Genomic DNA, 21,883 nt, shown 5'->3' with positions numbered 1-21,883 from the left:
GAACTGCACATGTGGGAAATCCAGGTTGCATGTTCCTTTGGACAATATGCCTGATGATCTAAGGTAGAGCTGAGGTGGTGATCTAGTGCTGGGGAGTGGGTGGAAGTATAGATAAACATTAGCAAAGAAGATTGTCCATGAAGAGACCATAATCAATTGATTGCAGACTCATAAAGACCCTATATGAGTGGCAAATGACAAGCTGCATCTGGTGGCAGGCTTTCTAGTAACAAGTGAGCTGATATACTTCAATTATACAGCTGCATTTGTTGGCCAGCTTTACATCAGAATATGACACTTATTTTAGTCTGTGCATGGCCTGACAATTATTTTATTGACCACATCTGTCCACACCTCTATCTGCACTGTGCACTTGTCTCAGAGTTTTGGTATGCCCACAAGCTAGTCTAGCCTAAGTAAATAAAAAAAAAAAATCACTTAAGAGGTTTTTTGCAAAGGGGAAAGACCCAATGATGACACAGAAGAGTCTAAGACTGCTAACAAAAAGGTTATATTTAAAAGAAAATATCAAGAGTCCTACTGAAATTATGGGTACACTGCAACAGGTGATTCATATTCTCCCAAGCCTGCTTTGTATAATATATGGTAACCAACAATCCAATGAAGTAATCAAACCTTCAAAACTGTTTCACCACATGAAGACCAAACATCCTGCAACAAAAGATAAGTCTCAAAAGGAAAAAAAAAATGTGAACCAACTCAAACATATAAACACTGAAATCACTATTCTTAATGGCTAATTGCATTGTTAAAGCTAAGAATCCCTTTACTATCAGTGAAGAGTTAATCTTGCCTGCTGCTAAGAAAAAGTTCACAATTATGAACTTTTGGGAGAGGCTGCAGTTCAAAAGGTACCATGTGTTCTTCTTTCACCTAGCACCATAACTACAAAAATTAATGAAATAGCAAGCAATACTCAGGCACAATTGTTAAAAAGGAATAACAATCACTGTGGCACATTATTCAGATAACGATCTTACCAATGTTGACAAGGAAACAGTGCTTGTTTCTGTGTGATGTATTTTTCAGGAAGATGTGCGTGAGGTTATGTTATGTACAGCTTTGTTACCAATCACCAGCACAGCAACAAATCTAGTCAAGTCTTTAAATGATTACCTAACAGGAAAACCAAACTGGTTATTTTCTCATTGCTCTTCATAAGTATGTATGAATGATTTCATCAGAAAAGACAAAACAGTCTACGGCCATACCACCCTGAATGGCCCGAACTCGTCTGATCTCGGAAGCTAAGCAGGGTCAGGCCTGGTTAGTACTTGGATGGGAGAAAAGACAAAACAGATCCTAAGTTAAGAGAGACTTGACAAGTAAAGGAAAGAACAAAGATTACAAACTCAATATATGGTACTTATAATGGAGTACTACACTGGCATAAAGAAAGATAAATCTAAAGTCATTTGTAGGAAAATGGATGCAGCTTGAGATCCTAAGATTAAGTGAAATGAATCAAACACACAAGCTTAAATATCACATAATTTCTCTTATACAAGAGAACCACAGTATAAATAATTTTTAAAAACAAAAGATAGAAAATAGGAAACAGGGAGATAGATCTTTTGCAAATATGAAAGGGATATAGAAATTGGGGTGGGGGAAGGATATGGAAAAGAAGGGGGAATACAAAAAAACCCAAGACATGTTCAAACATGTACCTACACCCTAAGATGAATATAAACAGTATGTACTGCAAACATGTATTAATAAAAATAAGTGGGTTAATACTCAACACCAAATTTTGAGTTAATATGCTGAAATTAGAATTATTTACTTCTCCATCAATAAATTAAATATCACATTCTTATGAGACTAAATTTTTCTCAAAGGTTCAGGATGAAAAATCTCATTTAAATAATTTTTTCAAATCTGTGAAGGCCACTGTATCTTTTATTTGACTTTTTGTGTGTGTGGCGGGGGGGGGGGGGTACTGGAGATTAACTTGGGTCCTTGCATTTGCAAGGCAGGTGATGGAAACACTGAGCTAAATTCCCGGCCCTTCTATTTGACTTTTTGAAGTCTAAAATTTATTATTTTCTTAACTTTTAAATGTTTGTTATACAATATATATATTTAGCATAATTTAACTCATAAATATGAAACACTACCTCCCTTAGCTCCCCATTAAACTATAATCACAACTTGGACCAAGAAACATAATATCACCACCCAAGAATCTCTTCCCCTCACATACAGTTAATTCAAGAATACCGAAAATGAAAAATTTAAATCAGTACTTTAGTTGGCTTCCTAAATAATTGAAGGACTTGAGCACAATTTAAATCCATTTACCTTCCCACTGAGCTATATGCTATCATTATGGACTTTTAAAAACCCCACCAGACATATTTTATTACAATAGTAATAAACAATATTCCCATACAGTGTAGTTCATTATCATTTTTATTTGTTGTTCATCCTGTCTTCCTTCTCAAAATCTCCTTCTGGAGTATTTTCATTGCCTGAAGTCCATCATTCATGGTGATCATTTGAATCAACTCGTCTACTCCTCCAATTTTGGTATGAAAAAGTGAGTCATAGACTAGAAAGACATTTTCTCCTCATACATACTTTTTAGATAAGCAGTTATTTTCTTTCAACACACAAAAGATACCATTCCACTATACCTAGACTCTCACTGTTACAATTTAAAGTCAGCTATCTATTACTCCAATTAAGATAATCATTTTGACCTACAACTGATTGCTTTTAGACATGTCATTTGTCTTTGTTTTTGTTTGTTTTGCTTTTTTTTAAAGACATTTCCTCTAGGTTTAGGGATACTTGTTCTGTCTTATTTCTTTTTATCTATCCTGTTTCTTGAATTTCAAAGGGAAAGAAGACAGAAAAGAAGGGACAGAAATTACAATGTTTCATTCATAAATACTTATCCAAACCTTGACTACAATCATTTTAAAAATAAATACACCAACACCTTAATCTCTTTAGTGCTACTGTGAAAACAAAGGCTATTTTCTACTGTCATATGATCCTTCAAGACTGTGTGATAAAGTGTTTAGTTCTGAATTTCTCCCTGCTAGGCTCATTTTATTTTATTTTATTTTTTATTTATTTATTTTTTTGGTTCCGGAGATCGAGGGTCCTTCCTCTTGCACAGCAGGCAGCGAAACCACTGAGCTAAATCCCTGGCCCTTAGGCTCATTTTATTATAGATTGGTAAATTAATTAGATCTCTTGTTGGCAGGTAGAAAGGGCCTCCCTTAAGGCCCCAGCCCTCCAGGAGCCAACACAGCAAGGAACCAACATGGAGAACAGTTGAGGAACATTCACTGGTTAGCATTATAAAAAGGAAAAGAAGTACTACTTCCCCTAGAGATAGATAGCAGGGACTGATATTCTAATGGAAAATTCCTTGTATGTGACTTGTCTTTTCATTTGATCCCCATTTAATCAATATTACCTGGGTGACTGTACTTGTAATTTTATTGGTTGGTCATGGTTTTGTCCCACCTCATGCCCACCTTGTAAATTTCCATTGGGTCTTACAGTTTTGTCCCACTTTGTATCCACCTCACCACATGTCTTTGCTGTATAAAACATGTTTGAAAAGTGGGGTGGGTGGGCAACCCACTTTCTGGTCTCCCTTCTGTCTTAGGCAGAAGCTTTCTTTCTCCCAATAAATTTTTCCTACTCTTAACCTCCATTGTTCCTAAAATTCATTCTTCGATTTTAAGAGAAAACGAACTCTTTCAGATATCTAGTAGGTTTGGGAGTTACATCTCTTCCCCCATCTCACTTTTTTCCTCCTTTATTTTAACAAAGAAACTTAAAAATCAAATATTGCCAAGTGAGATAGGTAATACTTGTAATTCCAATACTCTAAGAGGCTGAAGCAGAAGGACTACAAATTTGGGCCAAACATGGGCACTTAGTGACTCAGTGAGACCTTGTCTCAAATATTTGTTTTAAACAGTTAGGGTTGCAGGTCAGTGTAAAGGTCTTGGGTTCAAGTCATAGTACCAAAAATAAAAAACTTTCTTTAGCTTTGTATGTCTTATAGCCTTAACAAAGTCAGCACCCTTGAAGTGTGATCTTGACACACACACTCGTTCTCTGTGTCTTTCTTTATCTGTCTCTCCCTCTCTCTATGTTATGTCCAATTCCTCTCCTTCTCCAGCATGAAACTGAACTTCTCTTCCTAATATCTTAACTTATAACTGACAAAACCAAAAACCATTTCTCAGTACTTGTTTTTGGCATCTAACATAATATACCACCTTTTCATCAAAATTTTCTACTTTGCTTTCAGTGTTTCTACTTTTGTATCTGCAATATATTTCACTTTCCATTGTTTTAGGTTAAATTAATTTATAAATTATAGTCTTTACTGTTATAAATAGTAGAATCTAGAACCATTACAAAACATTTGTTATGGTATGTGATAGTTAAGCTTGATTTTGGCAACTTGATTAGCTTGGGAACCACCCAGAGCGTTGGTAGAGCACATTTCTGGATGTGTCTGGTGGATCAGAGGTCTGACCTTTCTATCTGGGCCTTCACTCCTTCCTCTCCAGTGCTGTTCCCCTACTCTGCTTCCCAGCTGCCATGAGCTAAGCATCCTTGCTCCACCACATCCTTCTGCCAGGATATTTCTGCCTGGGAGCCAGCTGACCATAGAGGAAATTCTTTTAAACTGTGAGCCAAATTAATCCTCCCTTCCTTTAAGCTATGGGTGTCAGGCATTGTGTCTCAGTGATGAGGAAGTTGGCTAATACAATGTGGATAGAGAGCGTCCTCCAAAGGCTCATATGTTCAGAGATGAGGGGTTTAGAAAGTGATTGGATCATTAGGGCTCTAACGTCACCAGTGGATTAATCAACTGATGGATTCATAATATGATAGAATTATTGGGAATTATGGAAACCTAGGAGGTGAGGCCTGTAGAAGGAAGTAAGTTATGACTGTGTGCCCTTATGGACTCTGTCATCCCTGGCCCCTTGTTCTCTTTCTCTACTTCCTATCAAGAGGCAAGCAGCTTTCCTTTGCTATGTCTTCTCACCATGATGTTCTGCCTTACTACAAATCCAGAAATGATGGGGCCAAGTGACCATGGACTAAAACCTCTGAAACTCTAAATCATAGTAAAACTGTCCTTCATGAAGTGATTATTCTTAGGTATTCTTGTCACAGTAATAGAATGCCAACTATCATAATATTTTAATGAGATCAGGAGTATCCCCTAAATCTTTTATTTTACATAACAGTTTTCTGGTTATCTGGTAATAAACTATTTACAAAAATGTTTATTAACATGAAAAGATAAACGATATATGTTAAACAAAAATTCAAGTATTCTAAATTTGTTTACCTCTTCTTTCACAAAACTGTATTAAATTATCAAGGAAATGTTATAAAATAAATAGAATATTTTCTTAAAATATTATTTTGACAACAAATATGAAAAGAAGTTCTTTCTGAACTTATACAGAAAGTAGTTTTGAAATATTCACTGTTGTCAAAAATAATGTCTAATTAGAACATTTACATATCAGGATACTTCAACAAAATTTTTATTTTTAAATCTATCAAACAAATTTCTTTCATAGGTTTTGAACTTGTTCCAAACTTTAGAAAGCAAACTGTCCAATTAGTTTATGGGAACAGGTAACTGATACCAGGGAAAATGGTGACTTTAAGCTGATTTCAACACTTTCAAACTATTAGTATTCAGAATAGACAAAATATGACTTAGTAAGCATACCCAATTTTTAATTTCCTGCATTTACATCTATGTATCTTGATAGATTTTTAAAAACTATTACAGCCACTAAAACCAAATATTCAAACTACTGTACATAATATTACTGCGTGATATTTTAAATAGACATGTATTTTACCTAAGGAACTGAGTTATTTACAAGTTCATAAGTTGTCTTTCTCATATATGTGGCCCTCAAACTTTGACTAAAAGATATATATCAAATAATGACATAATAAATATTCTGTGGTAAATGACCAAAAGTATGGGCAAGTAGTGCCAGCCCTTGGTATCCTTACGTAACTGGGTCCAGGATTCCTGCAGTTAATAAAATCTATGGAGATTCAAGTACCTTATATAACATGATATACTATTTGCATTTAATCTATACATATCTTTCCATATACTTTATTTTTGCTCTTTTCTCCCTTTTATTATTAGTGCTTATTAATTTTACAAAATATAGGGTTTCAATGCATATTTATTCATACCCATCCCCCATTACCCTTCTTTACACCCTTCCCCCTTATGCCCTTACTCTTGTCTAATTATAGTCTCCAATATACTTTCATGTTATTCTTTAGATTCCACATACTAGACAAATATTTGCCTTTTCAGTCTGACTTCATTCCATCAATAATGGAATCAATAATGGATGGAATATAAAGGGAGAGAGGGGAAGCCAAGATGCTGCTGCTGTTTGCTGTTTTACTGTCTTTTGCTTGCTTGCCATGGACTGTTTCTCCTCTGCCATGTCCTTCTGCTATGCCACCTTTCCTTGAAGACAGATGATTATGGATTGAAACCTCTACAAACTGAGCTAAAATAAACCTTTCCACCTTTAATTTTCTTTTCTTTCTTTTTTTTTGTACCGGAGATCGAACTCAAGACCTTGCACTTGCAAGGGAGGCGGTGGAACCACTGAGCTAAATCCCCACCCCTCCACCTTTAATTTTGGGTGTTTGGCCTCAGCAGTAAGAAAAGTAACTAAGATAAACTCCATACTAACTTCCTCAGTGGCTGTACTAAGATACATTCCCACTAGCAGTATAGGAGGGTTCCTTTTGACCCCACATCCCAACCATCATTTATTATTCTTTGTATTCTTGATGACAGCCATTCTCATTGGAGTGAGAAGGCATCTCATCATAGTTTTGATCTGCATTTACCTAGAGGCTAAAGATGTTGAACATGTTTTTCATATATTTATTGGTTATTTATAATTTTTTGGGAAAAGTTTCTGGTAAGTTCATTTGCCCATTTATTAATTAAGCTACTGGATTTTTTGGTAGGTTTGTTAGGTTCTTTACATATTCTATTATTAATCTTCTGTTGGAAAGGTAGCTGGAAAAGATTTTCCCCCATTCTGTAGGCTCTTTAAACTCTCAGTTGTTTTCCTGGCTATGCAGAAACTTTTGAATTTGAAGTAGTCCCATTTGTTGATTCTTGCCATGATTTGCTGTGCTGTTGGAATCCTATTCAGGAAGCCTTTGGCTGTGCCTATGGTTTCAAGTGGTTTGGCACTTTGCTGGTTGCACCAGCATTGGTCATCCTGGCTCCCTGGCTTCTGTCAATAGCTTTCCTCTACACGAATGACAGACTCACTGAGAGAGAAATAGGGCAAATAATTCCTTTCACAATAGCATCCAAAAAGCTGAAATACCTAGGAATCATCCTAACAAAAGAAATCAAAGACCTCTTCTCTGAAAACTATAGCACTCTGAAAAGAGAGATTGAAGATGATATCAGAAAATGGAAAGACATCCCCTGCTCCTGGGTAGGAAGGATTAATATAGTGAAAATGGCCATATTTCCAAAACTGCTATATAGATTTAATGCAATTCCAATTGAGATCCCAGCAGCAAACTTCATGGACCTTGAGAAAACAATCCAAAAATTCATTTGGAACAAGAAGAGACCCAGAATAGCAAAAGCAATTCTAGGTAACAGAGACATGGCAGGGAGTATCACAATCCCCAACCTGCAACTACACTACAAAGGCTACTGTGATAAAAACAGCATGGTAGTGGCAAAGAAACAGACCTGAGGACCAGTGGAACAGATTAGAAGATGCAGAAACAACGCCAGACACACTCCGCCATCTCATCTTTGATAAAGGAGCCAAACACCCTCACTGGAGGAAAGATAGCCTCTTTAATAAATGGTCTGGGAAAATTGGGCTTCAACTTGCCAAAGATTAAAACTAGACCTATATCTCTCACCATGCACTAAACTAAAATCAAAATGGATTAAAGATCTAAATATTAAAATAGAAACGCTGAACCAGTTGGAACAGAGGTTAGGTAGAACTCTTGAAGACATTGTTGTAGGAAAAGATTTTATGAACAAAACCTCAGTTGCCCATGAACTAACACAAACAATCAACAAGTGGGATCTCTTCTTATTAAAAGGTTCCTGCACAACAAGAGAAACCACCAGCAGTGTGAAGAGACAACCCAAAATGTGGGAAAAAATCTTCACCAGCTCTTCCTCAGACAAAGGTCTACTATCTCCAATCTATAAAGAACTTAAAAAGATCAGACCTCCCAAATTTAAAGACTCAATCTGAAAATGGGCATCTAAAATGAACAGGCATTTCTCAGACCAACAAATAGAAATAGCAAATAAATACATGAAAAAATGTTCAACATCACTGGTCATTCGAGAGATGCAAAGGAAAACAACACTGAGATTGCACCTCACTCCAGAAAGAATGGCTGCTATCATGAAATCAACCAATAACAAATGCTGGCGGGGCTGTGGAGCAAGAGGAATCCTGCTCCACTGCCGGTGGGAGTGTAGACTGGTGCAACCACTGTGGTAACCAGTATGGAGACACCTCAAAGAAGTAGGACTGGAAGTCCCATTTGACCCCGCTATTCCACTGCTGGGGATCTTCCCCAAAGAATTAAAAGAATCATACCACAGTGATATATGTGCACCCATGTTCATAGCAGCACAGTTTGTGATAGCTAAAACTTGGAAACAGCCCAAATGCCCATCAACTGGAGACTGGATCAAGAAAATGTGTTTTTTTTTATAAAATGGAGCACTACTCCGCCATAAAAAATGAGAAATTAGAGACATTTATAGCTAAGTGGATGCACATTGAGGCAATACTCTTAAGTGAAATAAATAGGACACACATGTATAAATACCCAATAGTTTCTCTGGTGTGAGAAACTGAAAGTGTAAATGAGGACTAAAATGTGTAATAGGTAATGTGAAATAGGAAGAAAAGGAGCAAAGGGGAAGAAAGTGGGAGGGGCAGGGGAAAGGAAAAAAGGAAATGAAATTAATATGAGAAAATGGAAAAATAGGAACAAAATCTTTGTATACAGGGAGGACTGGAGGGGTTGAAGGAAGGGCTGGGCAAGGATGAAAAGTAAGAACCAAGAGAGACTATGTAAAGGTGCAAATTTCCAATGATGAATGTCATTATATTGTATACCTAAAATGTACCAATGATTAGAATGAATAATCGATAATGTAAAATAGGAAGAAAAGGTCCAAAGGGGTAGGGGTCGTGGCGGGGGGCAGGGGAAAGGAAAGAAGGGAAAGGAAAAATGATGAGAAATGGAAAAAATGGAAATAAAGTCTTTGTAAATAGTGAAGGGTGGAGGGGGTGAAGGGAGGGCTAGGAATGGGGAAAAAATAAGAACCAAGATGGATTATGTAAAGGTACAATTCCCAATGAGAAATGTAATTGTGTTGTATACCTAAAATGTACCAATAAAAGAATTTAAGGGAAAAAAAAAACCCCTGAATACTGAGGTTTTAGTTTAGGAAAACCAACTGTTATCCAATGCTCAACTGCTAGGGTGACTTGGCTAGTGTGATGACAGAGAAGACTCTGCATGCTCGCTGTGGGAAGAATGCCATAGGTTCACCACCACTGCTTTATAGTTTTCTTTTTTATCGTGTCTTTTGTCCAGTTTTGATATTGGTAATGTTGGTAACAATAGATGATGTTGGCCTTGTAAAATGAGTTTGGAAGCCTTCCTTATCTTTTCATTTCATAAAATAGTTTGAGGGGCATTGGTGCTAGTCCTTCTTTAAAAGTTTGGTAAAATTCAGCAGTGAACCCATCTGGTCCTGGGCTTTTCTTTGTTAGCTGTGTTTTTATTACTGCTTCAGTCTCATTGCTTGTCATTGATGTAATCTTGGTTCATTTTTGATAGGTCATATATGTCTAGAAATTTATCCGTTTTTTCTAGATTCTCCAACTTATTAGCCTATAGGTTTTCAAAGTAGTCCCTAATAATTTTTTGTATTTCAATGCTATTTTTGTAACCGCCCCCCCCTTTTCATCTCTAATTCTATTGATTTGAATCTTCTCTCTTTTCATTTTGGTTAGTTTGGCTACAGGTTTTTCAGTCCTGTTTCTCTCTTAAAAGAACCAATGCCGAGGGCCGGGAATTTAGCTCAGTGGTTTCGCTGCCTGCCTCGCAAGTGCAAGGACCGGAGTTCAATCCCCGGTGCCAAAAAAAAAAAAAAGAACCAATGCCGGGTCGAGGATTTAGCTCAGTGGTTCTGCCGCCTGCCTAGCAAGCACAAGGTCCCAAGTTCGATGCCTGGTACCAAAAAATAAAAATTAAAAAAAAAAAAAGAACCAACACCATTTCATTGATCATTTGTACTTTTTTTAGTCTTTTCTAATGTATTATTTCTTTCCTCCTGTTGGGTTTGGTTTTAGTTTGTTCTTGTTTTTCTAAGACCTCAAGATACATCATTATTTATTTGAAATATCTTTGATTTTTTGATATAGGCACTTATGAACTTTCCTCTTTGTACTACCTTTGCTATATCCCACAATTTCTGGTATATTGTGTTTCCATTTTCATTTGATTCTAGGAATTTTCAAATTTCTTCTCTCCTTTTTTCAATGATCCATGGATTATTCAAAAATGACTTGTTCAATTTCCATGTGTTTGCATAGTTTCTGTGGATTCTCCTGCTATTGTTTGCTGGTTTTATTCTATTATGATCTCATAAGATCCAAGAAATTTTTTCAATTTTTTGTATTTGTTAAGGATTGCTTCATGACCTAAAATACGATCTATTTTGAAGAACATTTCATAAGCCACTGAGAAAAATGTGTATTCTACATTCATTGGATGAAATACTGTGTAAACATCTGCTAAATCCATTTCATCTATAATATTGTTTAACTCGGATGTTTCTTTGTTGATTTTTAGTCTGAATGATCTATGAATTAGTGAGACTGGAGTATTAAAGTCACTCACTCTTACTATATTGGGACCTATGTGTCCCTTTATGTCAAGTAGTATTTGTTTCATCGAATGGGGTATATCATGTTCAGTGCATATATCATAATAATTGTTATATCTATTGGTGGATTATTCCTTTTAGTATATATAGTGACTTCTTTATCTCATCTGACTAATTTTGTCCTGAAGTCTTCTTTGTCAGACGTGAGTACAGTTACACTGGCTTGCTTCTGGGTTCTATTTGTATGGAATATTGTTTTCCATCCTTTCACTTATAATCTGGATAAATCTTTGCTAGTGAGGTGTGTTTCCTGCAGGCATCAAATGTTGGGTCTTGTTTTTTAATCCAATATGCCAGTCTGTGTCTTTTAAATGGAGATTTTGACTATTTACATTCAGAGTTACTGAAGGAAAGTATGTGCTAATTTCTATCATGTTCTTGCTTTTCTAATGTTTGATTCATTTTTGGTGGAGTTCTACTCCTCCTCTTCTGTATGTAGGATTGCTTTAAATATCTTCTACAATGTTGGCTTAGTGGTCATGAATTTCTTTAAGTCAAGTTATCTTGGAAAGTTTTTATTTCTTCTTCAATTTTGAAGGATACTATTGCTGGACGTAGTAATCTAGGTTGGCAGTTATTTTCTTTCAAGGATTGCAATACATCATTCTGTGCTTTCCTTGGCTTTAGGATTTCTACAGAGAAGTCTGCCATTATTCAGATGAGTTTATCTGTATAAATGCCTTGGTGTTTCTTTCTTATAGCTTTCATTGTTCTTTCCTTTTTCTGTATTATTGACATTTGGAGGCATCTTCTGGTCATGCCTCCTTGGGGTCTAAATGCCTCCTGTACCTACATGTCTATATCTTTCCAAAGATTCAGAGTTTTCTGTTATTACTTCATAAAACAGATATTCTATCCCATTTGTCTTAATCTTGGCACCCTCTTCTACACCAAAATTTCATAAGGTAAATCTTTTATCCATGTCTTGGAGTTCTTGATTGTATAGTCCATAATTTCTTTATATTTTCTTTACTAGTGTCTGCATGTAATAATTTTTCAACCTCATCTTCAAGCCCTAAAATTCTGTTTTCTGCTTGGTCCTGACTATCAGTAAGGCTTTTAACTGAATTTATTATTTAACTTATTGAGCTTTTTATTTCTAGAACTTCTGTTTGTTTCTTCAGAATCTCTATTTCTTTGTTGAATTCTTCCTTCATATTCTGCATTGTTTCATTCAGCCATCTGTATCCTATCTCCAGTCAGCTTTATGACCTGCAAGCACCTAAGTTGTACCACTTGCTCCAGAAAACCCTGTCCATACACCCAGGAATGTGCCAAACATCCAAGTAGAAGTATATTCCTAATCATGCTGGTGGGTACAGAAAGCAAACAGAACAATGAGTTATGTGCTGGAAGGAAGCAGGAAGGGGAGTCAAATGATCCATTGCACTCAATCTCAGAACTTTCAGAGCCAGCCCCCTCAGAAATCCGCATGCAATAGGCCTGACTTCTCACCACAGGAAGAGGTACTGCCAACCACAGTGTCTTCCACATCCTGAATTCCTAGCTACTTAAGTTTCTCAGGGGATCTGTGACTAGCCCTCCCCCTTTCCTTGACTGTCTCTTGTGGTCATCTCTCACCCAGTCACTGCGGTATGGTCACCGAAGAGATCCTGAAATGTGGTTGTTCTGTGACTTCTGATACCTGGCGCAGCTTAGCATTAAACAATAAACTCTTTGTCAAAATGGCTCCTGTTTATACTACTTTTAAGTATGGTATGCACTGCTATGGATTTCCTCTCCAAAGATATCCTACTATGCAAAAGGAGTCACATTCAGAGTAAAACCCCACACTGTATTAATAGCTTACAATAACTGTGAGTTGTTCCTAGGGTAGCACTGCCAGGTCCTTGTTTATCATGAGTCTGCTTGCCCTCTCCAGGCTACTATGTGCTTCCACAGTTAGCTTTCCCTCTTCTCTCTGGGGAGCTTGGGTAAACATTCCAGACTGCTTCATTCTTTTATATGAGTTGTCTTCTCTTTCTCTGTAATTTTCAGCTTTCTTGTTGGCTCTTTCTTGATTCTTGGAGCTCTTCTCTTTTTTCATATTAAGTAGGTGTTTTCTAGATTTCTTAGATACAAGTCCCGGAGAAACTTATCTGGGGCCAGTGTTCCACCATCTTGATTCCTCTCCCATATGCTTTAACTAATCTCTAAATTACTCAAATATTTAATCAACACAAATGTAATGAAAATAGTTATGTTGTATTTAGGGAATAATGACTAGAAGAAAAAAGTCTATACATATTCAGTACAGATGCATTTAAAAAAATAATATTGACAAGGTTTTGTTGCATCTGGGAATATGGAATGCACATATATAAAAGACCAACTGTACACTTAAATTGAAAATATACATGTATTCATGTAAGTATACACACAATAGTGTCATACTTGATTAGGCAAACGAAATATAACGTGGTTATCTTCTAGTCACAATGCTTATTCAACTTTTTGTGGCTCAGCTTATATTTCACTTACTCTCCTAATTAGGATTCTTATGAATGAGGATATCATAGTTGCCCTGTATGTCATGTGAGAATCTTTACTTCCAAAGTGCATCATCAGTGATATAATGAATGAACATAAAGTCAAAAAAGTGAAGCAAAATCAATACAAGAACTTCTCTCATAATGGAATAGATACATAACCCAGCACAAATAAAACTGTATAAATATTAAAAATCAGGCTTTCAAAATACCAATTAATGGGCTGGAGATTTAGCTCAGTGGCACCACCTGCCTCACAAGTGCAAGGTCCTGAGTTCAATCCCCACTAACAATAAATAAAATAAAATAAAATGTACCAAAAATACTAATTAGAAATAAAAATCAAATAATAGCATTGTTAAATTTTAAGACTTATCCACTAATATTAAGAATGTGATGAATACATAGTCTTCCATTAAGGCATAAATTTCCCTGTTATTCTATATTAAAAGTCGTATTATTCATATAAATATCTTCTAATACAAAATTACTCTTAGACCTCTATGGTAATTAAATCAAAGGAGCTAAAACTATGATTTTATTTGGAAAAAACTTCAACAATGACACACAAATGGTATCCTATTAGTATACCCTCAAGTTGCATTTTTAAAAGGAAAAGTTCAAAGGGAAAAATAAACAAAGTGAAGCTAAAAAAACACTCTTCTCAATAAGGATTAGAATTCATAGAATACATATTTTGATAAGACAATATATAAAAGAAATTGCTGATGATTGCAGAAACTATTTGATCTATTATATTCAGAAAAAATTTAATTTGTGAAAGTTAAGATATGAAATAATTGACTAAAAGATTAGAATTTTATTGGTAATACATGCCAATCTTCTGGGCCTGAATTATGTCCCAAGATTTGTTTTGTTTTTCTTAAAACGTACTACAAGGACGGCATGAATACAAAAGAAACAAAATGGAAGGTATAATAAATAAGGCAATACTTCTATAACAAATGTTATCACTAGTATGCTTTTTCAGGAACATCATAAAATTTCCAAGAAAATCTTCTCCCTCATTTTCAGCTTTATCCTTAACTTAATGATATTAATTTTCTGTAATTTAAAACTGTATCCATGGTCTACTGGTTGTAGTCTAGTAGTTCTTAACACAGAAGAAAAAAATAGCTATAATACTTATAGATCGACAAAATAAAATAAGCACAGCTACATTTAGAAGGAAAACTATTTCACTGATATCCTACCTTCTGGAAATGGTATTAGTGAAACATTTATGGCTGCAGGATTTGGAGGAGAGGGGCGATGAAGTTGGAGATAAGTTGAGAGGTGCAATCAAACTGTTGATGATCTCAGTCAACTGTGCACTCTGCAAGAAAACAATCAACATTACACTACTGTTAAACAAGAAATGTGAGTTATCTCTCAGACCTATAGTGGCTATTAAATGCTTAATATCTCACAAAATATGTAAATGAGTACATTTTCATAAATGTTTTAATCTATAAAGATGATTTACATTACACTGATTTTTCCATTTATTATAAACAAACCTGTATTTTAAAGTACCTACACTTTTCTATATCCTTTTTCTCCTATATCCTTTCTTAATAATTCCTTTATCTACCCATTCTATCCTCTAGAACATATGAAACCAGCTATAAACATCTATGTATTTCCTTTGAGATGACAAAATTAATAATAAAAATTCATAGCTATTTTTTATAAACGCCTACTGATATCACTACTAATGATAAGAACAGATGAGAAAATTATAGAAAAAAAAGAAAAACTAAGTAGATGAACAAGGGACATAAAGTTGGGAAGCAATAGAGCTAGGATTCAAATTCAGGCCTAATTTTACCATACCATTTCTCAATAATTTTCCCACTTCAAAGAAAATTGGCTTTTTTTTTTGGTTTTGTTTTAGGAAGAGAGCACCCAAAACATTCATTGACTTTTATCCTAAACTTAAATATATGTAAAAATTATTAAATTACTCTCAAAACAATCACAACATTATAATAAAGGTCACATAAATGGAAATTGTGTATTTCTACAAAAATATTTTCATTATACTTGTAACCCATGTTCATGGTAGAAAAATTAGAAAATATAGACATTTTAAAAACGAAAAGAGTACCCAACACTTTGGAAGCCTAAGGCAAGAGGATCACAAACTTAAGTCTAGCCTGGGTAACCTAGAAACTTAGCAAGACCTTGTCTCAAAATTGTGTGTATGTGTGAGTGTGTGTGTGTGTGTGTGTGTCCTGGGAGCTGGGGAGTATCTCATTGTGAAAGCTCTGAGGTCAATCCTCAGTAGTGGAAAAAATGTCACTTATAATCATATTACAAAGTTAACTATTGGTAATTTCTTGGTAATATATCATTCTAAATTTGCTGAGTACATGTAAGCATGAGTGTAAGCACAATATGTACACGTGTTTTAATAAAATTATGCACATAAATTATCTAAAACCTGTTTTTTCTTACTTAATGTACTGTGATTGTTTTTCAAATTATATGCTATGCAGAATTGTTTTATCATTTTCATAACTGCAAAATATTACATTTATATACCCCTGCTAAATATTTTTAGTCTTCATTTACATGAAACTAATATGATGTTATTAGAAATAATGAGATAAAGAATATAATATAACCTAAGCTAATATTTGATTCCTTAAAAAATTTCTTTCATGAAAAAGATCCTGCAATGTTTTCATCATTTATTTTCTTGTAAGAGAGTATGCAGTTAATGAGTTCATTTTGAAAATTTTTACACAGATAATTTTCCAATTAAAGTTCATTTTCAAATTCATCAATGTCAATAGATTTCTTTACCCATTTATCAACTATTCATTAGTTTAGTCATGCAATTAAATTAATGAAGAATCTCATATTTTCCAGGCTGCAACATGAAAGCACTATTTTCATTGTTCTACCTTCAAATACATTACCAAAAAGCTATTAACCCACTGGATGTCACTGGTCAAGTGTGTGTGATAAGTGGCAGAGAAGGACAGGATTTAAACAACTACCTTTACCTTAACAATGAGCAACTTTGGCCCAATCTCAAATACTTAAAGCTACATAGGAGGTGGGAAATTCACTGTAAAAATTACAGTAAGAAAAGTAAAATTAGGAGAGAAATAATTTGAACTCTGAAAACAAAAACTAATCAACTTTAAGTAAAACAAAAGTAGTATGTATTCATAGCAAGATTTTTAATGTAAATATTCCAGTAGTAAAATTTATTTTAAATCATCTGAAGTACTAAAATAAGGCATCTTTTTAATTTATAAAGAAAATATATTACTATGGCCAGCTCAGTGATTTAGCTCAGTGGCACTGCGTCTGCCTTGCAAGTGCAAGGTCCTGAGTTCAATCCCAGGTATCGGGGAAAAAAAATATTACTAATAATACAAGTAGTAATCTTATGAATCAAAAGTTATCTTCTAAAAATAATTTCAGTGTACAATTCAACAGTACATTTAGGTTTTAACTGCATTTCTAACTACTTAACTCAAAAGATTATCAAAAAAGAGTTGTACACCAATAAATTATTTTAACAAAAATATGCATAATATTAGGCTTGCCACCCCCAACACTTAATTCATTCCTAGACTGTTTTCCCTAAAAAAGTGTTTGAAAACAACTTAATTTTTGAAAAATTGATCCATAAAGCATTATCATCACCTTTTAAGAAAACAACCTGCTCATAGGCAATTTATTAATGACCTCTACAAGTGATTATTGCTGGCCTTTTAAAAATATTTTTCCTCTAAGCTAGGCATGGTGGCACACACCTGTAATCCCAGGACTCGGGAGGCTGAGGTAGGAGGATCACCATGAGTTTGAGGGCGGCTTGGGTTACATAGTGAGTTTTGAGACTTTGTCTCAAAAAAAAAAAAAAAAAATAGAATAAATACATAAATATTTTTCCTCTACTCTGGTTATGTTAAGCTGTTACTTTTGGTTTCACAACTCCTGGCTTCTTTTATGGTTTGGATCTACAAGTTCTCCCAAGAATCTCAGGTTTAGAGGTAGTGCTTGGTCAGAGAAGGCAGGTCACTGGGGTATAGTCTCATCCACAGCACCTCCCTTCTCTCTCTGTTTCTTGTTTGCCATCACATGAGAAACTTTTCTCCATTATTCCCCTCTGCCATGTCATTTCTGCCTTGAAACTAATTGACAATGGAGTTTCTGCCTTGAAGCTAACTGACAATGGAGTGAAGCAAAACAAACCTCTCCTCCATTAAGCTATTGGTATGAAGTGGTGTACTTTGTTCAAGTACTGGGAAAGATGACTGATTCAGAAAATTGGTACTATGAATGAGGGTATTGCTGTAACTATATATGACTATGTGGTTCAAAATCCTTTGGTTTTCAGGAGGTATTTAGAAGTGTTTGGAGAGTGGGCTACAGAAGCCCTACAATGTTATGAGCAGTGTTTGATATGTAAAACTGGTTAGAGATCAAAAGACTAGAATATTGATGGGAATTTGGACAGTGAAGGTCAGGCCCAGGAGATTTCAATTTGAACAAGGACTACATTGGCAACTGTACTAGAGACTGTGTGTGTTGCACCCTGCCAGAAAATTTGTCTACATTTTACTCATGTCCTGAGACTGTGGGGAACTGAGAATAAGAGAAGCAGACTAATACAGTGTAAGAAATTTCCAGGCACCTCAATGTGCAAGCTGTGACAGAGTTACTGCTTGCTGGTTTAGCAAGAAATACAGTAAGAACAAGGAAAAAGGCAGAACGAAATGATTTGAAAAATTTGCAGCTTTGCTAGAATGGAAGAGCCTGCAAATGTGGTACAAAGGAGGGCATGATTTCTGAAAAGATTAGTACTGAGAGAAGTGAAGTATTTTGTACAGGGACAAAAAGAAAGATGTCTTGAGGGTATCTCAGAAGTCATCAAGACTCCACCCATCATAAGATCAAAGGTTCAAAACTAAATCTTTCATTTGATAAAGAGATTCCCAGGGGAATCATTCAGGGCCACATAGGGAAGTGTATCCCCAATTGTACAGGCACTCAGAAGTTGCTGTAGATATGATCCAAGGGAGTCTAGCTACTACCCATGCTGGCAGCTGACCCTTTAATTATCCATATAGTGCTGGTTTTTCAGGTATTCAGTACGCAAGAGCCTTGGGGTCATGGAGGTTTGTACCAAAATTTCACAACAAGGCCTTTGAGTCCAGGCAAAAATATGTGACAAGATCGACAACAACATTAGTCTCTGTCAGGAGCCCATGTGAGGGCAATGTGTGAAGCTATGAGAATGAAGGTAAAGATGTAGTGGAGACCTCAGAAGTTGGAGATACAAACAACATGGAAGATCTCCTGAGGAAAGCCATAGGTAGTGAGTGGACCCACCCCAAGAGAGAGGCCACATGTGAGCTACAACTAATAAGGCTACAGAATTGGGGCTGCCCAAACCCTTTGGAGTTCACATCTCATGACAACCTTCCCTAGGTATTGGACATGCAACTACAGGATTTAAAGTTTTCCCTGCTGGGTTTGGTCTTGCTCTGGTCTGATTCCTTTCTATACTATTATTTCTCCTTTTTGGACTGTGAATTGTGTGTTGGAATGTGCCATTGTATGTTGGAAGTATTAAACTTTCTTTTTTGGTACCAAGGATTAGCTTAGTGTCACTGCACGAAGCTAAAGCCCAGGCCCTAAAATTTCTTTTTGATTTTTACAGAGGGTTACAGCTAAGGGTATGCCTTCAGTCTCCAAGGAAAGCTTGGATTTGGACTTTTCAGCAATGGTGGAACTGTTAAGACTTCAGCACTCTTAGACATGAGTCTTTTGGGAACAGAGGTAGAATGTTATGGTTTAGATCTAAATGTCCCCCAAATTCTCTTGTGGTTGGGAGGTGACTGAATTATGGTGACACTATACTCATCAGTGGATTTATCCATTGACAAGTTCAGTACCTGAATGTGGTGTTAGGAGGTGGGGCCTATCTGAAAGTAGGTAATTGGGGTTGTGACCTCCATGGGTATATTTTTGTTTCCAGATTCTCCCGTAGCTCTGCTTCCTGGCTGCCATAGCTTGAGTACCTTTTTCCTCTGTCATTTCCTTCTGCCATGCTCTTTCTACCTTGGAGCCCACTGACCATGAAATGAAGCCATGAGTCCAAATAAAACTCTCCTCCTTTAAGTTGTTGCTTTCAGGTATTGTGTTCAGTGGTGGGAAAGGGACTAAGATAGGCATGCAACTTGTCCAGAAGCACTGGATTATGTTTAGAAGGGTCTTGTGTCCACTTAATGGTCTGCTGTCACTGTCTTTAAATTCTTAATAAATATTTTTAATAAAGGCATCTGCAGTTGCATTTTGCATGGTACAAATCAGCCAGTTCTGATGTTATCTCAGGTCCAACAAAATTGGTAATACAAAGGAGAGAAAACAAAATACAGAAAGTCTTTTAAACATGAAAACTCCTCTAGAATTGTACTGTACTAGTTATTCATTTAAGCTGGATGTAGTGACACATATGTGCAATTCCAACATTCTGGGAGGCTGATATAGAAAGATCAAGAGTTTAAGCCTAGCCTAGGCAATTTAGTGACTCAGCAATACCTTGTCTTAATATAAAAAATAAAAATAAAGGGATGAAGATGTAGCTCAGAAGAGTTGGTTCAATCTCCAATGGAAGAAGAGGAAGAGAATGAAAAGGAAAAAGAAGATGAGGAGGTGGAAGAGAAAGGAGGAGTGGGAGAGAAAAAGGAGAAGAATTAATTTAATTAGCTTACTTTCCAGTAAATAAATAATGCCCAACAAGTGGAGAAAGTAGGTCTCACGGAGAAAGCGAGTAAATCATTCTAGAGTATGAACTTAATGTCAAACTGAAAGGAGATTGATCCTATGGAATGAGGGAAAGAAAGTAAACAGGGAAGTGAGAATATGAAAATAACCAATACTAATTTATAACACTGCTTATTTGTTACAGTGCATTCCAATTGAACATCAGATAATTGCCAAATAACTTTCTGAAGTAAAAAATACTCACAAAAGTGTTTTGATCATGTATTACAAGAAAACTGTAGCCAATTGTAATTCTACCAAATATGAGATTTTATATAGTATTTTGGTTTAGAACAAATCTAGCACTAAATTATTTCACAGTATACATTAGAAAAATTCAGTAAAATTAGATGTAGACATGTTTTAATCTGTGTTATTTCCTGGGATAACAGGTAATCAGGCAGCTGAGGTCAAGACTTGCCATGCTCTGACAGATCCTGCCTAGCTGCAAAGGACCAATACAGATAGACATAGACACTGCAGAATTATTCAACTTCTGGGGTCATCCATAATAGATTTACATACCAGGCAAGGATCTGGAATTAAAGTAATCTGTTAGGGGCTTCTCTGACTGTCCATATTATTTTTGTGAAGAAACTCATATTCCATTATTACTTTTCACTGAGAGTTTTGATCAACTAGTGAAACTCAGATTTATTAACCACTGTTAATAAATACTACTATTCTTTCCTCCTAAAAAAAAGTCCAATGACAAGCAGCTTTGTTCAAAAAGAATTTTCCAACCCTAGTATAAATGAACTATCTCCTAATAATTTACATATCAATTTTAATAATTTTAATTGTATCAATATTATAATAAAGGTAAACCATATACCAAATATTTTAATTGCACGTAATGTCAAGTAGCCAATTTTACCCCATAACAAAGGCAAATACACATATAATATTTATTTGAATAATTTATAAAATCAGTAAAATGCCATTTCATACCACATGTACTTTACTCTGACTTTACCTGTTTTTCTATGTTTCGAAGAAGTAGTGTAGGGCTGCTTGGTGACATTTCAAAATCTTGTTCTGGTAAAGGCTCTGGACTCCTTTGGGGAACCTGAAGATTCTCTGTAGTATTTAATGAAGGTGCTTGGTCTTCAAACTGTATTTGTTTTTTCAAAATATCTTTTGGAAGCTGACATTCTTCTAGGATCACCATCCCCTAGATAAATAGTGAAAGAGTTGAAATGATAGCAAATCGATTACTAAATCAGCTTTAATGCTACAGTGCACATGAAATTATGCATCCTTGAAAGTACAATTTAACTCTAGAAAATGCCTAATTTAAGAAGTGGTTAAAATAACCCTCTGGCTGATGGGTTGGGCTTGTAATACATTGTCCTAATTTATTCACACACAGGTTTTGTCCTACTGATTTTAAGCATTAGCGTTAAAAGCATGATACATTTAGAATACAATTAAAGGCTCATACTCAGAATAAAGACTTTCAGACTAAGAGTCAAAATATTTCTTGTTATAGTCTTTTTTTTTTTTTGGTACCGGGGATCGAACTCGGGTCCTTGAGCTTGTGCAGCAGGCGGCGAAA

The 21,883-nt window shown here is 35.5% G+C and overlaps 1 protein-coding gene across 4 annotated transcripts in view; it reads right to left on the bottom strand.

Moving 5' to 3' along the window:
• Positions 1-21,883, bottom strand: part of Kansl1l (KAT8 regulatory NSL complex subunit 1 like) — a 130,110-nt gene that overhangs the window by 56,345 nt on the left and 51,882 nt on the right. For all 4 annotated transcript variants that reach the window (XM_004851123.4, XM_087205800.1, XM_021263500.2 and 1 more), the window contains 2 exons: positions 21,302-21,499; positions 14,748-14,869 (listed from right to left, as the gene is read on the bottom strand). In XM_004851123.4, coding sequence (XP_004851180.1) covers positions 14,748-14,869; positions 21,302-21,499 — 320 coding nt within the window. The remainder of the gene's footprint in view (positions 1-14,747; positions 14,870-21,301; positions 21,500-21,883) is intronic.

The sequence above is a fragment of the Heterocephalus glaber genome, unplaced genomic scaffold, assembly GCF_053883595.1.
Source record: "Heterocephalus glaber isolate CG9 unplaced genomic scaffold, H.glaber_assembly_v1.0 deba00000621, whole genome shotgun sequence".
NCBI lineage: Eukaryota > Metazoa > Chordata > Mammalia > Rodentia > Bathyergidae > Heterocephalus > Heterocephalus glaber.
This window is presented reverse-complemented; position numbering and strand designations above follow the sequence as displayed.